Raw genomic sequence first — 20,729 nt, forward strand, 5'->3', positions numbered from 1 at the left:
AATTTACATTCATGTGGGCCCCTTTCAATCTGGCAGTATCAGCAGTTCATTTTTACAGCGTTAGATACATATTTTAGTTAAAAGTGTGCCTTTCCTCTCTTTAGAGGTTTAACTAGCACCACTATCTAGGGAATTACAGAATGCCTGATCTACAGGCATCGAACCTCATAAAGCATAGTATCCCTACATTGAAGGAGGTATAAGAGTGAGCCCATGATATGATCCACTGGTCTTAATCCACCTTGCACCATCTAGAGGTAGCCAGTCTCACAGAACACTGGAACTGCCTTCTAAAGTTATAACTGAAGAACCAGCTCAGAGGAAACAACATGAAAGGATGGAGTACCATCCTTTGGGATACAGTGTATTTATTAAATCAGAGACCTCCATATGACGCTTTGTCCCTAATAGGAAGGATATATGAGTCGCAAACCAAGAAGTAGAAGCAGGTGTGGTCCTATCTGCTATCACTTCCAATAACAGTACATTTTGTGTATTCTGTCTCCACAACCTTGGACTCTTCAGGGTTGGAGATCCTGATACCCAAAGGGGCTCTCTCTTGACAGGAGGCACATCAAAGGTCCTAACAAACTAAAATACAGCTGCTACCAGGACACTTTAAACTTTTTATGACAAGATATGAGCAAACAAAAAGAGGAGTCACCAAACTGGCATGGTTAACTGACTCTGAAAAACAAAAGGAAGAAAGACTGCTTTATACAAAAAAGGCAGGAAGGAATACACATGAAACACAGGTGATACAATCAACACATCTTGGAACTGCCCTACAGTCATGAAGGTTTAGGTTATACTACCAGATAAGTCACCAAGACCTACTGAGCAGGCAGCTGAGGGTGAGGGGAATTTAAAATGGATAGTGAAGGAGGGAGAAATAAGTACTATTTGTGGCCCCAAAGCAGCTGGGTAGACAACAGCCACAGTCCATCCCATTAAAACAGACAGATCAATCAGACCAAAAATAAGTGAAGATACAGCAAAAAAGTAAAGAACATAATCAATAAGGAAGAGCAAGTCATTATATACTGAACTTCACATCTGATAATAAAAATATACCTTTTTGTCAAGTTCATATTGAACAGTCACAAAAAGGGATCATATATCAGGTCACAAAGAAAAAATCAGACTGCTAAGTTCCATAAAACAGAACAACAGTTTATGATAACAGTGTAATGAAACCAGGAATTATTAACAAAATCAAAACCAACAGGCTCTCCCACTTGGAAATTTTAAAAAGCCTTCTTAAATAACTCTTAGGTTAAGAGGGAGATACAAGCTGAAATTACAAAACATCTAAAAAATAATGGTAATAAAAATACTCAATACCAGAATACATGGGATACATTTAAAGCAATGATCAGAGGGAAAGGCATGGCCCTTAATAGTTTTAGGAATAAAAATAAAAGAATAAAAATAAATTAAATAAAATTCCCAACTCAAAAAGAACAACATAAACCAAAAGAATCTCAAGAAAATAATGGAGATACAAAGAGAAACTAATTATGTAAAGAAAAGAAAAAGAGAAGACAATAAATAAAAATTTCAGGGTTTTTTTTGAGAAAAAAATTAACATACTAGACAAACTGAATCAAGCCTAAATCGAGAGAAAAAAAGAGAAAATACAAATATAAAAAATTTAACAAATTTTAAATAGCACACAAGAGAGAATTCTTAAAACAAAGTTTAAAAATCATGAGACTATTTTGCAGATTTATATGGAAGTAAATTTTAAAACCTAGGTGAAACAACTCATTTCCTAAGAAAATAACAATTTAACAAAGCTAGCCCCTTTAGAGATAAAATCCTTAATTCTAAGCAGGCTAATTTTCACAGAAGCAACACAGAAAGGTACCAAGAAACTACTCCACAAAAAAGCATCAATTCCAGATGGTTTCACAGGAAAATTCCACCAAAGCCTCACAGGTAAGATAATCCCAGAATTCCATAAATTATTCCAGAGCACTAAAAACTAAGAAGACTTTCTATTTATTTTGATGAAATAAATATAACACTGATATCTAAACCTGATGAAGTACCAAAAAAAGAAAGAATATTACAGGCTAATATCACTTAGAAATATTGATGCAGAAGTACTAATGAATATTAGTATAATTAGTATTATATTAGGAAAATAATGTGCCAAGATAAAGTAGAATTTTTTCAAGAATGCAATAGAAAAGTCATATAGAAATAGTCAATGTACACAAATTATATAGAAATAGTTATTATATACAAAATAGTTAATAGAAAATCCATTACTATAATATACCAATAAATATATCTAAAAAGACATATATAATTATCTCTATACATGTTGAAAATATAGCAAATATCTGACTCTCTATGTATATTTGACAAACTATAAAAATGATTCCTGATTTAAAAAACACTCAGGAAATAGGAATTGATGATATTTCTTAACATGATAAAATATGTCCGTATTTTTATTTTAATTTAGCATTTACTTCATGAGAAATCATTATAGCATTTCCACTGAAATGAGCAACAAGACAAGGATGCACACTACTTCCAACTCTTCAGCATTGTACTAGAGGTATTACAATGCCACTAGACAAGAGAACTGAATTAGAGGTATGGGAACTGATTTTAAAAAGTCTGAAAATTACATGAGAGTACATCTAGAAAACTTTAGAAAATCAATGGTAAAAATAACTTAAAGACAATAAACCATTAAAGCAGCAGGATGTAAAATTAACATTCAGAAATCAATAATCTTCATATACATTCAAAAACCTGTTAGAGAATACAATGGTAGAGAAAAATCCCATTTATAATAGCAACCAATAAATAGTTAGGAACAAATTTGATGAGACATGTACAAAAACCTATATCAGGAAAACTTTAAAACATTCCCGAAAAATACAAAAGCAGACTTGAACAAATGAAAGACATCCATTGTTCTTTAAGAGGATGACTCAATATCATAAAAATGTCACTGCTCCTTAAATTAATTCATAAATGTAAGTCAAACCTAATAAAATATTTGCAAACCATATATCTAATAAAGGGTTAATATCCAAAATATATAAGGAACTTGTACAACTCAACATCAAAAAAATACAATCTGGTTAAAAACTGGGCAGGATCTGAATAGACATATTTCCGAAGAAGACATACAGATGGCCAACAGGTACATGAAAAGATGCTCAGCATCCCTAATCATCAGGGAAATGCAAATCAAAACCACAATGAGATGTCACCTTATATCTGTTAAAATAGCTATTATCAAAAAGACAAGAAATAGCAAGTGTTGGCAAGAATATGGAAGAGAACAGTTGTGTGCACTGTTGGTGGTAATATAAATTGGTATAGCCACTAAGGAAAACAGTAAGAAGGTTCCCCCCCAAATTAAAAATAGAACTACCATATCATCCAGAAATTCCAATTCTTGGTATTTACCCAAAGAAAATGAAAACACTAACTCTATAAGATATATGCACCCCCATGTTCATTGCAGCATTATTCACAATAGCCAAGGTATGGAAACAAATGTTCTTCGACAGATGAACATATAAAGAAAATGTGAATATCATTATATCATATCTATATATATCATATATATATCTCAAAAATGTGATAAATACACACAAACACCATGAAATATTATTCAGCTATAAAAAAGAATGAAATCTTGTCATTTGCAACAATGTGAACAAATCCGGAGAGCATTAAGCTAAGTGAAATAAGCCAGACAGAGAAAGACAAATATTATATGTTATTACTTATATATGGAATCTAAAAAAGTCAATTTTATAGAAACAGATAATAGAATGGTGGTTGCCAGGAGCTGTGGGGTGAGGAAATGGGGCAATGGAGGTAAAAGGATACAAATGTTCAGTTATAAGAAGAGTAAGTTCTGAGGATCTAATGTACAGCATCATTACTGTAGTTAAAAAAAATATATGTATTATATACTTGAAGGTTGCTATGAGTAGATCTTAAGCATTCTCACCACAAAAAATTTATTGCACAGCAAAGGAAACCATAAACTAAACAAAAGGACAACCCTCAGAATGGAAGAAAATATTTGCAAATGAAGCAACTGAGAAGGGATTAATCTCCAAAATACACAAACAGCTCATGCAGCTCAATAACAACAAAAAAACCCCAGCCCAATCAAAAAATGGATGGAAGATATAAATAGACATTTCTCCAAAGAAGACCTACAGATGGCCAAAAAGCATATGAAAAGATGTTCAATACAACTAGTTATTAGAGAAATGCAAATCAAAACTACAATGAGGTATTACCTCACACCAGTCAGAATGGCCATCATCAAAAAATCTATAAACAACAAATGCTGGAGAGGGTGTAGAGAAAAGGGAACCCTTCTACACTGTTGGCTGGAATGTAAATTGATTCAACCACTATGGAGAACAGTATGGAGGTTCCTTAAAAACCTAAAAATAGAGCTATCATATGATCCAGCAATCCCACTTCTGGGCATATACCTGGAGAAAACCATAATTCGAAAACATACATGCACCCCAATGTTCACTGCAGCACTATTTACAATAGCCAGGACATGGAAGCAACCTAAATGTCCATCTACATATGGATGAATGGATAAAGATGTGGTACAAATATACAATGGAATATTACTCAGTCATTAAAAAGAACAAAATAATGCCAGTTGCAGTGACAGGGATGGACCTAGAGACTGTCATACTGAGGGCAATAAGTCAGAGAAGGACAAATATCATATGATATCGCTTATATGTGGAATCTAAAAAAACGGTACAAATGAACTTATTTACAAAACAGAAATAGAGGCACAGGTGTAGAAAACAATCTTATGGTTACCTGGGGAAATAGTGGGGAGGCATAAACTAGGAGATTGGGATTGACATATACACATTACTATATGTAAAACAGATAACTAATAAGGACCTACTGTATAGCACAGGGAAAAACAGTGGATATATATATATATATATATATATATATATATATATATATACAAAGTCCTACTGTAGAGCGCAGGGAATATAAAACTGATTCACTTTGCTGTACACCTGAAACTAATGGAACATTGTAAATCAACTATACCCCAATAAGATTTTTTTTTTAATTTAAAAGAATTAACTATGTGAGGTGATGGATGTTATCTTGATCTTGGTAATAATTCCACAATGTATATCAAATCAACACATTGTACATTTTCATATATGCAATTATATTGGTCGATTATTCCCAGTTATTTCTCAATAAAGTTAAAAAATACCATAAAGCTTCTATCATTAAAATAATGTGACAATTGCACAGGAATAGACAACGATTCAAGTGAAACAGAAAACAAAGTCCAGACATAGACCCAGTAACCATGGAAATGTACTATATGATAGGGGTGGCATCTTAAAATCACTGAAGCAAAGACAAATTGCTTAACAAATGGTTCTGGGACAATTGATAAGCCATTTAGGAAAAGATAAAATTAAACATATATAACACAATATTCACAATAAAAAAACTCCAAGTAATTTGCTCAAGGTACTCAGGCTAACTCCTCAATTCTCATTCAGAAGATATCTCAAAAGCACTGTACTTTCCAGATATTAACTTAAGCCTTTCATCACCCAATAATTAACAAAAGCTATCACAGAAGTATATACCTAGGACTATCATTTTGGCCTCTAATAGGATTACTTTTACTAGATTGTACTTTGACATTATGATAGCAATCTAAACTCAAATATGGAAATCACACAATATCATGAATTGTTGCCCTTCTTCTGTACAAGTGATATGTTTTTATCCAAGGGAGAAGAAAAGCATATAACTGACCATGTTTCATTGTTTTGCCCAGTAGAAAGTCGAGATTCAAGTTTGCAATTCAGTTCTAATGAACTGTACTGAACTTTGTGGCTGTATTTTGGGGAAAAGGTTTTTCAGTCTCAGCTGAGTTTTTAACGCAAGTCAGAAATTGTTACTAGTCCCTGGTTCCCTTCCCTGCTTAGTCCTCACAGAACTCTTCAAGCGCCCTCCTTCTGCATGCACACCTTTCTCCCACTCTTGGGATTTAGTATCCTACTTACAGAGAACACAGATTCTATCCTATTTGACCTCTTTCAACATCTTTTTCCTTTTAAAACAAATCCCTACACTTGTACTATGCATAACTTATTTATTCTTGATCTTCCTTGCTTTTCAGAGAAATGCACTGACGTCTGTGAATTTCCCTCTAGGTGCTGCTTTAGGTACAACACAGATTTTATAATGATTTGTTACTTAATTCTAAATATTTTCTAATTTCCATTGTGATTTTTTTCTTCTCATGATGTTTTTAAGTTACCAAAGTTTATTTTACTGCTCTTAATACTGTCATTTTAAAACTTAATTGCACTGTAAACAGAGAATATAGCCTTCTGGAGTTGAGGGTCCAGGTGTAGTATTTTTGAACCTTGTTTTATAAAGCCTAAATTATTTCGTCTATTACAAGTGCGTCATCTAATAACTTTACGTGGATGACTATACAAACGTGTATCTCTAGTTCACTCTTTTGAGTGTCAGGTCTACAATTTTCTATACACTTATGAGACTAATTTCCTGTATGTCCTATAGGCACTTCACCCCTAACAAAGTCAAAACCAAAGCATTATCTCCACCCACCCTGAGTATCCTCCTCCTTCTTTTTTATTCTCTATTTTTAGAATGGTGATCTACATTCTACATAACTGTTCAAGCAAGAATTATTAAATTTGTTTTTTATTCCTCTCTCACACAAGCTGAATGAACTGAACTGAGTGATTCAACTGCTGTGAATTATATTTCCTAATTATTTCTTGAAGCCACCCTTTCCTCTCTGTTATTACAGGGCCTCATCATTAATCCCCTGGCCTTGCATTATACTCCCAAGCAGCCTTAGTCCTGTCATCTCTCCCTCTCTCCTTCTCTTTTATCTTTACTCCTTCTACCACTTATATGTTGAAATGCATGTCTGATAAGTTCATTCCTTTGATTAAAAATCCTTGATCACTGTCTACAGGATAAAGTCAAAATACAGCACAAGATATAAGATCCTTTACCTGAGAAAATTCATCTACTGTGCAAGTAGAAACTTTTCAGGCTTGATATACAGTTAAACATGCTATTTTAAATTCTTAGACATATAATTCTATTGAAAGCCTAATGTCAAGAAGTATTTAAATAGAGCTGTTGCCTCATATATGATATCCTACATCCTATATTCTTATGATCAAGAAGAAGTTATGATATTTGGATTAGGCCGCATTTCCCAAAACAGCCTGGAACCAATTATTGAGAGAATACAGGTTACATCTTTAGCCCCATCAAAAAATTTAAAATAGGTAAGGAGGAAGAATGGGCACAGGTTAGGGTTTACTACCTTGCAGGAGTCAAAGACAATAAGGCAATGTTTTGAATCATGACTGCAAATCATAAAATCTCAAAGGCAACAGAGGAAAAAAATTTTTTGGAAAATTAAGTAAAAACATGGCCCGGGCTTCCCTGGTGGCGCAGTGGTTGGGAGTCCGCCTGCCGATGCGGGGCGGCGCGGGTTCAGGAAGATCCCACGTGCCGCGCAGCGGCTGGGCCCGTGAGCCATGGCCGCTGGGCCTGCGCGTCCGGAGCCTGTGCTCCGCAGTGGGGGAGACCACAACAGTGAGAGGCCTGTGTTCCGCAAAAAAAAAAAAAAAACATGGCCCATGTATCCTTTAACCTGGCTTTATATAAAAGAAGAAAACGATCCAAAACCATACTGATAACAAGGAGGTGACACAGTCCTTCCTAGGACACATATCATCTGTAACTAAAATTACAACAGAATAATCCATGTTCATAAAATTAACCTTTAAAGATAATAAAAGATAAATTAGGTTCTGTAGCCTCAGTATGAGAACACAGGTAAATATGATTCATTCCAGGAAGGTTTTCATGACAAATGATTAAACGAATGTAGGCTCATAAAAGATAAACTTATATTAATCTGTTAATTACTACTTTGTTCGTTAATAATCATTTTTATTACTCAAAACAATTTCCTTCTTTCCAGAATGATGACATCAACACATTGCTGTATTTTACCTGCTATTACCTCTCTATTATTAAAAGTAGATACAATGTAGTTTTTTAGATTTTTGAACTATCAACATCCAATACGTTTTTAAATTAGACAATAAGTAAGAATAGGTATTTGCTAAAGAAATCAGCCAACCCTGAAAGACAGCTGTGGAATAAGAAACAGACCTTACAGTTTACAAAGAAAGGGAGAAAACACCAGGACGGTACTATTCCTAGAAACTATGCCTACTGCTTTGACACTATGGGGACTTTATTGCTCTGATTTATTTATTGTGAAGCCAAATTCACTTTCTCACTGTTAATGCTGTATCTATGACTCTGGATCAGATGTGAATGTGTATTTATATGTTTATGTATGCATATGTTTTGGTTTATATTTTTGAACTAGGGTGAGCTTCAGAAGCTTTATCTCTATGTAGTATATCTTTGACTCATAAAATGATTTTATTTTTAAAAACTTAAATGTTTCATCTCAGAAGCTCATGTCCTATGTAGTCTTAAGAAAAAGCCCCTCTACATCAAGCATCAAGCCAAAGTAAGAATTTCAAATATACAAGCAAATCTGATATATGTGCTACAGACTTAATTGTATTTATTCTAGAATATGAGATCCAAATGATATATGCATATTAAAAAATTGGAAGCATTCTGCATTAAAAATTCAGTGGCGTTTAGGTCCTGAAATTTGATTTCAAGCTCCAAGCATGTGTTATTAGTAGTCATTGTGCAGAACAAATAAATCAGCTGTGACCTAACCAGGACTATAATGCAGCTAATACCTTTTCTATTTTCTAGAGATCACTGTTGCATACCTCCTGACATAACAGAAAAAATTTAGTCCAAACTATTTTCAAAGATATAAACTTTAAAGAGAATCTTTCTTAAACCTATTACGTAAAAGCATGTTTTACTAGTCAAGTTTAATTTCTATATTTATTTAAATTAATTATATTCCCACCAACATTTTACCTCTGGTCCTCGAGAGCCAGGTGGTCCTTGGGGTCCTGGGTTACCTGTTTGGCCCTAAAACGTGGGGGTGGGTGGGAGAAATCAAAGTATAAACATTAATTTAATAAATATGATTTAAAAAGGAAACATATGGTAAGCAAAAAGCACTAAATATATTATGCCACACAAAGTTGTAATGACTTTCTGGCAAACAACACTCAATATATAATAATATGCCAAAGTTTTAACGACTATTCAGAAAGACTTAATTTATAACCATCATCATTGTAGAAAACATTATATAGAGATATGTGTCCATATATATATATATATATATATATATATATATATTCACTCCTAAATGTTAGGGCTACAAACAAATAAATGGAAATCAAATCAAGGAAAAAAATTGTGTGTGTGGGTACGTGTTACCCAGAGATAAGACGGTAAACTTTTTTGTTTTTTTGTTTTGTTTTGTTTTGTTTTTTTTGTTTTTTGTTTTTTGTTTTTTTGCGGTACGTGGGCCCCTCACTGCTGCGGCCTCTCCCGCTGCGGAGCACAGGCTCCGGACGCGCAGGCCCAGCGGCCATGGCCCACGGGCCCAGCCGCTCCACGGCATGCGGGATCCCCCCGGACCGGGGCACGAACCCGCGTCCCCCGCACCGGCAGGCGGACCCCCAACCACTGCGCCACCAGGGAAGCCCAAGACGGTAAACTTTGACTTAACAAAGTAGGGAACTCTAGATGAAGAACTGTTCCCATAAATAGCCAGGGTCCTCTGATTGTCTCTGAAAATTCCTTTCTCCTTTCATAACTATAAGGGGCCTGATTTTGTAATTAAGAATCACCTGGATTTAAATCCTTGTTGCTTAATCTCTCTCAGCCTCAGTTGTCTCACCAATAAAACATGAATAATAACAACAGTAGTAACATTCTTACAGAGTCACTGTAAGGATTAAATGAGACAATAAATGTGTAAGTGTTAAGCACAGTGCCTAGCACATAGAAAGTACTCACTAAATGTTAATCAATTTCATAACCATTAATCCTTCCCTTCACATCCTCTCTCCTCTCCTGGATGATACCTAGAATTCCTAGATTGCTTTAATCCTTTAACTAAACTTCTGAGGATTCACTTTCAATAACTCTGCAGCCATTTTCTGACATTAAGGCTATAACGATGTGAAATCAGGGCTGGAGAAGAAGGTCTGAGGAAAGAGAAGTGGGTAAAAGCCTGCTGCTAGAGAGGGCTGGTGATGCTCTCAAGAGAGGAAACCACAAAACAGGGAAGGCCGGTAGTCTGATACCCTTGTTTTCATAAAAAATATTGAATTCATATTTGTCATATTAAATTTCTAGGTGAGCTTTAAATTTGACTTAAATAGGTCTCAGAATACATAAAATTGCTTGCATTTATTATACATAAAATTTTATGTGTAATATGGGTTTATCCACTTTCCAAGAAGTAAAGCACAGTTTTCCATACGTACTAAATTCAGTCTCGTAGAGTGCTAGAGTATCTGGACTTAAACAGTACACAATACTACTGCAATCAAATCTAGAGAAAAGTATTAAAGTATTATGCAGAAGTTCACTGAAGTTCCCCTAAATAAACAAAATTATAATCCATCATACTCCATCATAATCAGTATCTAAGGGAGTCAAATTCTTAAAATGAATATTACCTCCAAGAGACAGAGATGAAGTTCTCACTGAGGCCCTCTAGTGGCAAAATCTAAACAAGACACTAAATTTACAAGCTTGAGGAAAAATCAGCATACACTAGGCCTTTGTTTTCAGAAAAGTTGATTGACAACCTGATATTAAAAATATAAATTGTGGAATAATTTTATTCATCCTTCAGAAAAAATTTTCATTTTGAAAAACTTCAAAGGCAAGTTTCCTTGAATGTCAATTCTCCTTTAGAAAAACTGAGTTGTCAAGTAACTTTTAGAGAATTGAATAATGATTCAAAGTAAACTACAAATGACAGCAACTTCTAGCTAAAAAAAAAATGGAAAGGACATAGTTGTATTTATTTTCTCTTTTTAAAAAAATAATATTTCTTAACAACTTCAGATTGGTAGTTTCCTCTAGTTTTTAAATACTTGCAGTGTAAAAGCTTCCCTATTCCAGAATGTTAAAATCCTTCTGGATCAGGACATTCTTTTATCTTGAAGACATTCTTTTATGTTATAACTTAGATCCATTTGGAAACAGTATCAGTGACATCAACATTTTATATAACAGAAAACCAAAAGTAGGAGATATAAAATAAGAAAGACATTCTCATGACTTTGGCATTCTTTGCATGATAGTAAACAAATGATTTAGATAGGCACTAACTTGTATAATTTATTTTTAATATGATTACTGATACTGTGTACGTAATTTTCCATTAAACAGGTGTCTCCTTCCATAACGAGGAAAGTCAAACAACTACAATTTTTTCTAACAATAGATAGAAACAAGTGATAAATAAAGTGAAAGTCTAAAGACAAGCCCATCTCATAAATATTAATTCATAAGTCTCTATCCTATCTCCAGTCCAAAGTATGTATATTTTGAAGATTTGCTCAAAAAAAAACAAAAAACAGCCAACTGTTTCCTACCAAATGAATCCCTGCTGACATTAAAATATTTTTATTAGAATAGTACAAAAAAGGTATAAAACGAGCAAGCAAAAGCCTCACGCTCACCACTTCATGTTCCCTGCATCACTGCCTTAAAGAACCACATTACAGTTTCTGGTGATTCCAGGAAAAACAAAAATTTAAGGTTTTAAGACAATGTGCTAAAGGTAAAACAGGCTGTCTTTGCTTTAGCGTAGACTAGAGCAACGTCGGTAAGCATTATTACTAAGAGAGGATTAAAGAGTCACAGAGCTGCAAGGAACCTTACATATGATATAGCCTGACTCTCATTTTAAACACGAGAAACTGGATACCATGGTGGTTAAATGTCCAAGGTCACAGCAGGTCAGTGTCAGGACTGGAACTAAAATCTATATGTTATTCACAGCAGCAATTCCCCCTCTCCCACCCCAATAAACATGTTATCAATATTAATTGAATCCAAGAGTAAGGAAGACATTAAAAAGTTTTACCTTCTATAAGCATGATATTTGACTTTGGTTCTCTCAAGTAATTAATTACAAAGCGTAAGAGAATAATATCAATTATTTCTTACTTAGTATTGACCTTAGAAAATGTGTCATACCACTTCCTTTTATTGTTATCAAAAGTTAGAAAACCCTCACGTTAGAAAAAAATGAAGATATAAGATATAAGAAGGGTCAATCACTGCAGATATTGAAAGTCCCTTTTACGTGGTTTAGAATCATCCTCGAAAAATAGAAGCTTTTTGTTAGCTTGACCTATACTCGTGCCCCTTCTGAGATTCAACACCACGTCACAAGTCTGGGTAGATAGCTGACTGAGTGAAAACTAGTTAAGGCAAAACTCACCACCAACATGTCATTAGATAAATAGATGCCAACAATTGTTCTTTGGATTAAATAATTCCTGGGAAATGTATATGAAATGCTGTCACTGTTAGAAGTCATAAAGAACGGTATATGTAAAGTTACGTAACTTAATGCTGCTTCCTTTGATGCAAAAATAAACAATCCAAAGATGAGAGGGTGGAGTTAGAGGGAACATGATGAATTGCTTGGGAAAACAACACTCTTTTATAATGTTATATTAATAAATTATGATTTTATATCTAAGTTTTTGTATCTACAATCACCTTCACAGAGTTGTAATCAATATTAAAACCCTAAAACAGGGCTTCCCAGGTAGAGCAATGGTTAAGAGTCCGCCTGCTGATGCAGGCGGCACGGGTTCATGCCCCAGTCCAGGAGGATCCCACATGCTGCGGAGCGGCTGGGCCCGTGAGCCATGGCCGCTGATCCTGCGCATCCGGAGCCTGTGCTCCGCAACGGGAGAGGCTACAACAGTGAGAGGCCCGCGTACCGCAAAAAAAAAAAAGAACCAAACAAAAAAAAAACCCTAAAACAATCTTGAAACATTAAAGCCCAGAACACTATGGCACAGTGGCTAAGTGCATGGGCTCTGACATATGTGATTTCCTAGGTTTTCCCAGGTGGCTAACTAACTAACTATGGGACCTTGGGCAAGTTATTTAACTCTCTGTGTCTCAGTTTCCCTAATGGGTAAAATAGGAATAATAATAGTCCCAACTTCATATGATTGTTTTAAGGATTAAATCAGACATATAGACCTTAGAAGAGCACCTGGCACTTTGTAAACACTCAGTAAATGTTAGCTATAATAATTATTATGATTTTTAATATGTAGATAAATACCTTTAACTCATGTTTTAACCATTTTTCATTTAAATGTTTTTAATTATCCAGTAACTTTAGTTTTATAGCTTCTTAGGCTTCAAGTTAACTACAATACACGGTACCCTTTTATTTCAATTAATTGATGGTCAAAGGTTAAAAAAAGACAAGGAACTAGAATATTTGGGCCCATAAGAGAATGTAACATGCTATTTTTTCTTCCGAATGTTTCCTTAATGAAACAGATATCCGGATAAATTAAAATATTACTTAAGGTGCCTTATATTTTCTGACTTAAAATCTACTGCTTAGTTTAAATACTGTCTATAATAGATCAACTCACAGCTCACAGAAATTTGGCTTTGGCCTGGGATGGGGTGGGGTGAGGAGGGTGAGATCCAATAATCTATGCAATGTGAGCTAAAAACTTCAAGGATTAGCTATATTCTAAAAGTGGAGAGAAAATGCCACACTGGTAGTCTTACATCCTACTTCTTACATTCCACAAACAACAACAGGTATCCAGACTCATGCCATAGTGTGTGTACTCCATGAATCAGAAAGAGCAAACCAAAAGTTCAAACCTACTGAAGGTCCTGGCTTTCCTCTCAACCCTGGTGGTCCAGGAAAACCCCTAGCGCCCTAAAAGAAAAGAACAGTACAGTGAAGAGAAAAACTACTATATGACAGAAGGCAGATACGCCTCTATTTACAAATTACTAAAAAAATTCATGGAATTATTCTAAAATAATAGAGAAAACTGTTTTAAACAAGACTTGTGAAACCACATTGACACCATATCCTAAAAAAATATAATCAATGATTAAAATAATGAGTATTCCTTTCTTTATAAAGAATTTATACATTTTCACTGGCTTTTGTTGTATTTATATAAAATTAACGGTAAAAACATTACCTTGTCTCCAGGATACCCTGGTTCTCCTGGCTCTCCCACAATGCCTTGTTCACCCTGGAGAGCACAATTTCATGTGAAGACACTTAAGCAATGCAAATGTGGCAATATTATAAGAAGGCAAACACTAGTTATACAAGAGTAATTTCTCTATTTTTCCTACTTCTGAGAAAAATTATATAATTGATAGTACAGATTAGATCCCATATTTTTTAAAACAAGTATTTTATAAGTTGTGTGGATTCAAAAGAAAAGTAAATGTGATAAGAAATCATCTCTATGACAATGTAAATATTTAAATCACCTTATCACCTTTGATTCCAGGTAGGCCCTTATTCCCCGAAAGACCCTAAAAAAGAAAGTGATACTTTGTGACATCATAGAAAAATCAAAGTGAAATATCCATTATAAAAATAGCAACATACCATTGGGCCAGACATTCCAGAAGGTCCAACTGGTCCCATAGGGCCAACACTGCCCTGAAAAGCAATAAGAAAGAAAGGCATCCTTGAGCACCCAACTAGAATTAAAAAGAGAACATGGTAAACTTAATTAACCCAGAATGGTTCATCTCACTAAGCTCCCACACATGCCTTATTCTTCAACAACTTCTTTTCTTTCTCACATTTATAAATCATACCAATCATTCAAATTTTAATGAGGTTTATCCTGTTTCCTGACGCCTACTCATATGGATCTTGTCCACGAGCCTCCTTCCCTTCCTTGAGCTCCTATAATGCTTACTACCCACAACATTCATTTTGAAGTATTTCTCCAGAGAGATAGTATCTTGATGATAGGGGAAATACTTTAGTGCCATGTTCCCAGGAAGTATTCAATAAATACTTCATTTGATTGTCTTAGATTTTTCTTTCACCCGTTTATTCAGCAAACATTTATTGGGCAGTTACTATGTGCCAGGCATTCCAATGATTTTATTTCATGATTTACAACTTGCAGACAATAAAATTTACCATAATTTTAGGGAACTGAGTAGTAAACAAAAGGCTCTGCTCTTCTGGGTTTCTCTCATTCATTCATCATTTAATATTTATTGAGCATAATATGTATCAAACATTGTAGTATTGTATAGTAGTGTTGAGGAAACAAACATGAAAGAGACATAGACACCAATGTCAAGGTTTTCAATTTAATGCCCCAAAGCAAGATTACTCAAAAACATTAACTACCACTATCATCTCCTGCAAGCAACAGACCTAGAAAAACTTCTTTAATATGTCATCTTAGAATGTAAAGAACAATTTATAAGGGTTTTTCAAAGTAAAATTTTAAAAAATAGTGGAAATCTCTTGACTGTTTGGAGCCCACTAAATTTTTGTGTTATTGATGCCTTCATTTTCCTTCTTTCTCTTGCAACCTCTCTGTGCCTGGCTAACGTATCTTCCTTCATCTTCAAATACCGAGTTGCTTTAAACCTCCATTTCATGCTTTCCAAATGTTAAGGAACTTTTAAAGGTGTATTTGCAGCAATGGTGAAAATGTTGCCCTTTTTAGTTGTAATCCAAACTTCTTAGGATAGCATCCCAGGCCCTTACTACTAGTTTTCTCTCAACCCTTTCAGTCTCATGTCCTTCCATTCGTCCCTACTCCCCTTTGACTTCTTCCTCCTCCAAACCCAACATTCTAGACACAATGGGCTGTGTTCTAGCCTCTGAACATGCTCTCCCCTACCACATGCTCCAACCCTTTGAAGATACAGTTACCACTACTGGAATGTCCTTCTTACGGTACTGAGAATACTGCCCTGTTTTTGGTCTTTTGTTTTCTTTTTTCTATTTTCCTAATCTGTGCATTATGTGAGAGCAGAAGCATGTTTTATTCATTTTTTATATCTCTGACCCAACATAATAACTGGCGCATAATAGTTTTGAAATAAACTATGGAATGAACACTGGAGGAAGTAATCAACTTCAAAAATAAATTTAAAACAGTGATTGCCAGAGGTCTACATCCTGACATAATGGCCCATTTCTAATAGTCCACATTTATATAACTACAAATTTCAGAATGGAAAATATGACATTTTTACTTTGGGGTGAGTCTTAAAGTCTGTGAAATATAACTACTATATATTTCCAACACGTGTAAGCCTGAAATACATGAGACTGCGAGAGGCAGAGTAATACTTTCCAACTTAATGAACAGACAAGCAGTATTAATACATCATTGACAAATTCTATCAATAGAAAATAATTATTCTTATAATTACAGTGGCTAGTTTATTCAAAGTTCATAGATTTAAAACTTATGATAGTTTAAAAAATACAGGGCTCTCGCCTGCGGAGACTGGTGGAGTCAGGCAGGAAGCTTTAAAGCAGTTTCATGCCGGGCCTTACCCCAGATTTTCTGATTTGATTCCTCCCCAGTGAGGCCCAGCGTCAGTTCAAGATTCCCACGTGATTCCATTGCAGGCTGAGAGTCAAAGTCTAAGCAAAATGACCTTGAAGTCCTTTCACAGAGGACCAGAGAGTAGTTTGGAAAAGGACCAAATATTCTGAAGCCCTGGTCTATAGTGTGGTATGTTTCTTTGTATGATTTTGTCTATTTAGGTTTGCTTTTACCATTTGTCCTAGGGTTCTGACTGTTCGTTTTTTGTTGTTGTTGTTGTTGTTTGTTTTCTTCTTATGAGTGTGTGTATACGTTTATTTGTGTGATTTTGTCTGTTTAGTTTTGCTTTTACCATTTGGTTTGGGGTTCTATTGTTCGTGCATTTTTCTTTTTTTTTCCTTCATTTTTCTTCCTTTTCTTCTGACCCATGTGGGTGGCAGGGTCTTGGTGCTCCAGCCAGGTGTCAGGTCTGAGCCTCCAAAGTGGGAGAACCAAGTCCAGGACACTGGACCACCAGCGACCTCCTGGCCCCAAGTAATATCATTCGGTGAGAGCTCTCCCAGAGATCTCTGTCTAAACACTAAGACTCAGCTCCAACTAACAGCCAGCAAGCTCCAGTGCTGGATGCACCATGCCAAACAACCAGCAAGATAGGAACACAACCCCACCTACTAGCAGAGAGGCCACCTAAAGTCATACTAAGTCCACAGATACCCCAAAATTCACCACTGGACGTGGCCCTGCCGACCAGAAGAACAAGATCCAGCCCCACCCACCAGAACACAGGGACCAGTCCCCTCCGCCAGGAAGCCTACACAAGCCACTGAACCAATCTCACAACTAGGGGTCAGACACCAAAAATAACAGGAACTAGAACCTGCAGCCTGTGAAAAAGAGATGCCCAATACAGTAAGTTGAACAAAATGAGAAGAAAGAGACATATGCAGCAGATGAAGGAGCAACGTAAAAACCCACCAGACCAAACAAATGAAGAGGAAATAGGCAGTCTACTGGAAGAAGAATTCAGAGTAATGAAAGTAAAGATGATCCAAAATCTTGGAAGTAGAATGCAGAAAATACAAAAAGCATTTAACAAGGATTTAGAAGAATTAAAGAGCAAATAAAGAATGATGAACAACAAAATAAATGAAATTAAAAATTCTCTAGAAGGAATCAATAGCAGAATAAATGAGGCAGAAGACCAGATAAGTGACCTGGAAGATAAAATTGTGGACATAACTACCACAGAGCAGAATAAAGAAAAAAGAATGAAAAGAATTGAGGACAGTCTCAGAGACCTTTGGGACAATATTATATGCACCAACATTCGAATTATAGGGGTCACAGAAGAAGAAGAGAAAAAGAAAGGGTCTGAGAAAATATCTGAGGAGAGTATACTTGCAAACCTCCTTAACAGGGGAAAGGAAATAGTCGATCAAGTCCAGGAAGTGGAGAGAGTCACATACAGGAGAAATCCAAGGAGAAACATGCTAACACACACATTAATCAAACTATCAAAAATTAAATACAAAGAAAAGATATTAAAAGCAACAAGGGACAAGCCAAAAAAATATATACAAGGGAATTCCCATAAGGTTAACAGCTGAACTTTCAGCAGAGACTCTGCAAGCCAGCAGGGAGTGGCAGGACATATTTAAAGTGACTAAGGGAAAAACCTACAACCAAGATTACTCTACCCAGCAAGGATCTCATTCAGATTCGATGGAGAAATTAAAACCTTTACAAACAAGCAAAAGTTAAGAGCACCACCAAACCAATTTTACAACAAATGCTAAAGGCACTTCTCTAGGTGGTAAACACAAGAGAAGGAAAAAACAAAAACAAACCCAAAACAATTAAGAAAATGGTAATAGGAACATACATATCGATAATTACCTTAAATGTAAATGGTTTAATTGCTCCAACCAAAACACACTGACTGGCTGAATGGATACAAAAACAAGACCCATATATATGCTGTCTACAAGAGACCGACTTGAGACCTAGGGACACATACAGACTGAAAGTGAGGGGATGGAAAAAGATATTCCATCCAAATGGAAATCAAAAGAAAGCTGGAGTAGCAATACTCATATCAGAAAAAATAGACTTTAAAATAAAGACTGTTATAAAGAACAAAGAAGGATATGACATAATTATCAAGGAATCGGTCCAAGAAGAAGGTATATCAATTTTGAATACTTATGCACCCAACACAGGAGCACCTCAATACATAAGGCAAATGTTAACAGCCCTAAAAGGGGAAATCGACAGTAACACTGTAATAGAAGGGGACTTTAACACCCCACTTCCACAAATGGACAGATCATCCAAAATGAAAATAAATAAGGAAACACAAGCTTTAAATGATACATTAGACCAGATGGACTTAAATGATATTTATAGGACATTCCACCAAAAACAACAGAATACACTTTCTTCTCAAGTGCTCAAGGAACATTCTCCAGTATAGATCATATGTTGGGTCACCAAATGAGCCTTGGTACACTTAAGAAAATTGAATTGTATCAAGTATATTTTCCTACAACAACACAATTACAGGAAAAAAAACCTGGAAATAATACAAACCCATCGAGGCTAAACAATACACAACTAAATAGCCAAGAGATCACTGAAGAAATCAAAAAGGATATCAAAATATACCTAGAAACAAATGGCAATGAAAACATGATGACCCAAAACCTATGGAATGCAGCAAAAGCAATTCTAAGAGGGAAGTTTAGAGCTATACAATCCTACCTCAGGAAACAAGAGACATCTCAAATAAACAACCTCACCTTACACCTAAAGCAACTAGAGAAAGAAGAACAAAGAAAACCCAAAGTCAATAGAAGGAAAGAAATCATAAAGATAAGAGCAGAAATAAATGAAAAAGAAATGAAGGAAACAATAGCAAAGTCAATAAAACTAAAAGCTGGATATCTGGGAAGATAAACAAAATTGATAAACCACTAGCCAGAAAAGGGAGAACACTCAAATCAATAGAATTAGAAATGAAAAAGAAGTAAGAACTGACTCGGCAGAAATACAAAGGATCATGAAAGATTACTACAATCAACTCTATGCCAATAAAATGGACAACCTGGAAGAAATGCACAAATTCTTAGAAAAGCACACCCTTCCAAGACTGAACCAGGAAGAAATAGAAAATATAAACAGATCAATCTCAAGTACTATAATTGAGACTATGACTAAAAATCTTCCAACAAACAAAAGCCCAGGACAAGACAGATTCACCGGGGAATTCTATCAAACATTCAGAGAAGAGCTATCACCTATCCTTCTCAAAGTATTCTAAAATATAGCAGAGTGAGGAACACTCCCAAACTCATTCTTCGAGGCCACCAGCACCCTGATACCAAAATCAGATAAAGATGCCACAAGAAAACTACAAGCTAATACCACTGATGAACACAGATGCAAAAATCCTCAACAAAATACTAGCAAACATAATCCAACAGCACATTAAAAGGATCATACACCATGATCAAGTGCGGTTTATCCCAGGAATGCAAGGATTCTTCAGTATATGCTAATCAATCAATGTGATACACCATTAATTAACAAATTGAAGGAGAAAATTAACAAATTGAAGGAGAAAAACCATAAGATCATCTCAATAGATGCAGAGAAAGCTTTTGACAAAATTCAACACCCATTTATGATAAAAACTCTCCAGAAAGTAGGCACAGAGGGAAGCTACCTCAACATAATAAAGGCCATATATGACAAACCCACAGCCAACATCATTCTCAATGGTGAAAAACTGAAACCAGGGGGGCGGTGGAAAGATGGCGGAGGAGTAAGACGCGGAGATCACCTTCCTCCCCACAAATACACCAGAAATACATCTACATGTGGAACAGCTCCTACAGAACACCTACTGAATGCTGGCAGAAGACCTCAGACCTCCCAAAAGGCAAGAAACTCCCCACGTATCTGGGTAGGGCAAAAGAAAAAATTAATTAAAAACAGAGACAATAGAATAGGGACGGGACCTGCACCAGTGGGAGGGAGCTGTGAAGGAGGAAAGGTCTCCACACACTAGGAAGCCCCTTCGCGGGCGGAGATTGCGTGAGGCGGAGCGGGGAGCTTCGGAGCCGCGGAGGA

General features: G+C 35.5%; 1 protein-coding gene across 1 annotated transcript in view; it reads right to left on the bottom strand.

Moving 5' to 3' along the window:
• Positions 1–20,729, bottom strand: part of COL24A1 (collagen type XXIV alpha 1 chain) — a 382,692-nt gene that overhangs the window by 252,464 nt on the left and 109,499 nt on the right. The window contains exons 15-19 of the mRNA XM_007457245.1: positions 14,675–14,728; positions 14,554–14,598; positions 14,253–14,306; positions 13,925–13,978; positions 9,049–9,102 (exon numbers count right to left, since the gene is read on the bottom strand). Of these exons, the coding sequence (XP_007457307.1) occupies positions 9,049–9,102; positions 13,925–13,978; positions 14,253–14,306; positions 14,554–14,598; positions 14,675–14,728 (261 nt within the window). The remainder of the gene's footprint in view (positions 1–9,048; positions 9,103–13,924; positions 13,979–14,252; positions 14,307–14,553; positions 14,599–14,674; positions 14,729–20,729) is intronic.

The sequence above is a fragment of the Lipotes vexillifer genome, unplaced genomic scaffold, assembly GCF_000442215.2.
Source record: "Lipotes vexillifer unplaced genomic scaffold, Lipotes_vexillifer_v1.1 scaffold250, whole genome shotgun sequence".
In the NCBI taxonomy this organism is placed as follows: domain Eukaryota; kingdom Metazoa; phylum Chordata; class Mammalia; order Artiodactyla; family Lipotidae; genus Lipotes; species Lipotes vexillifer.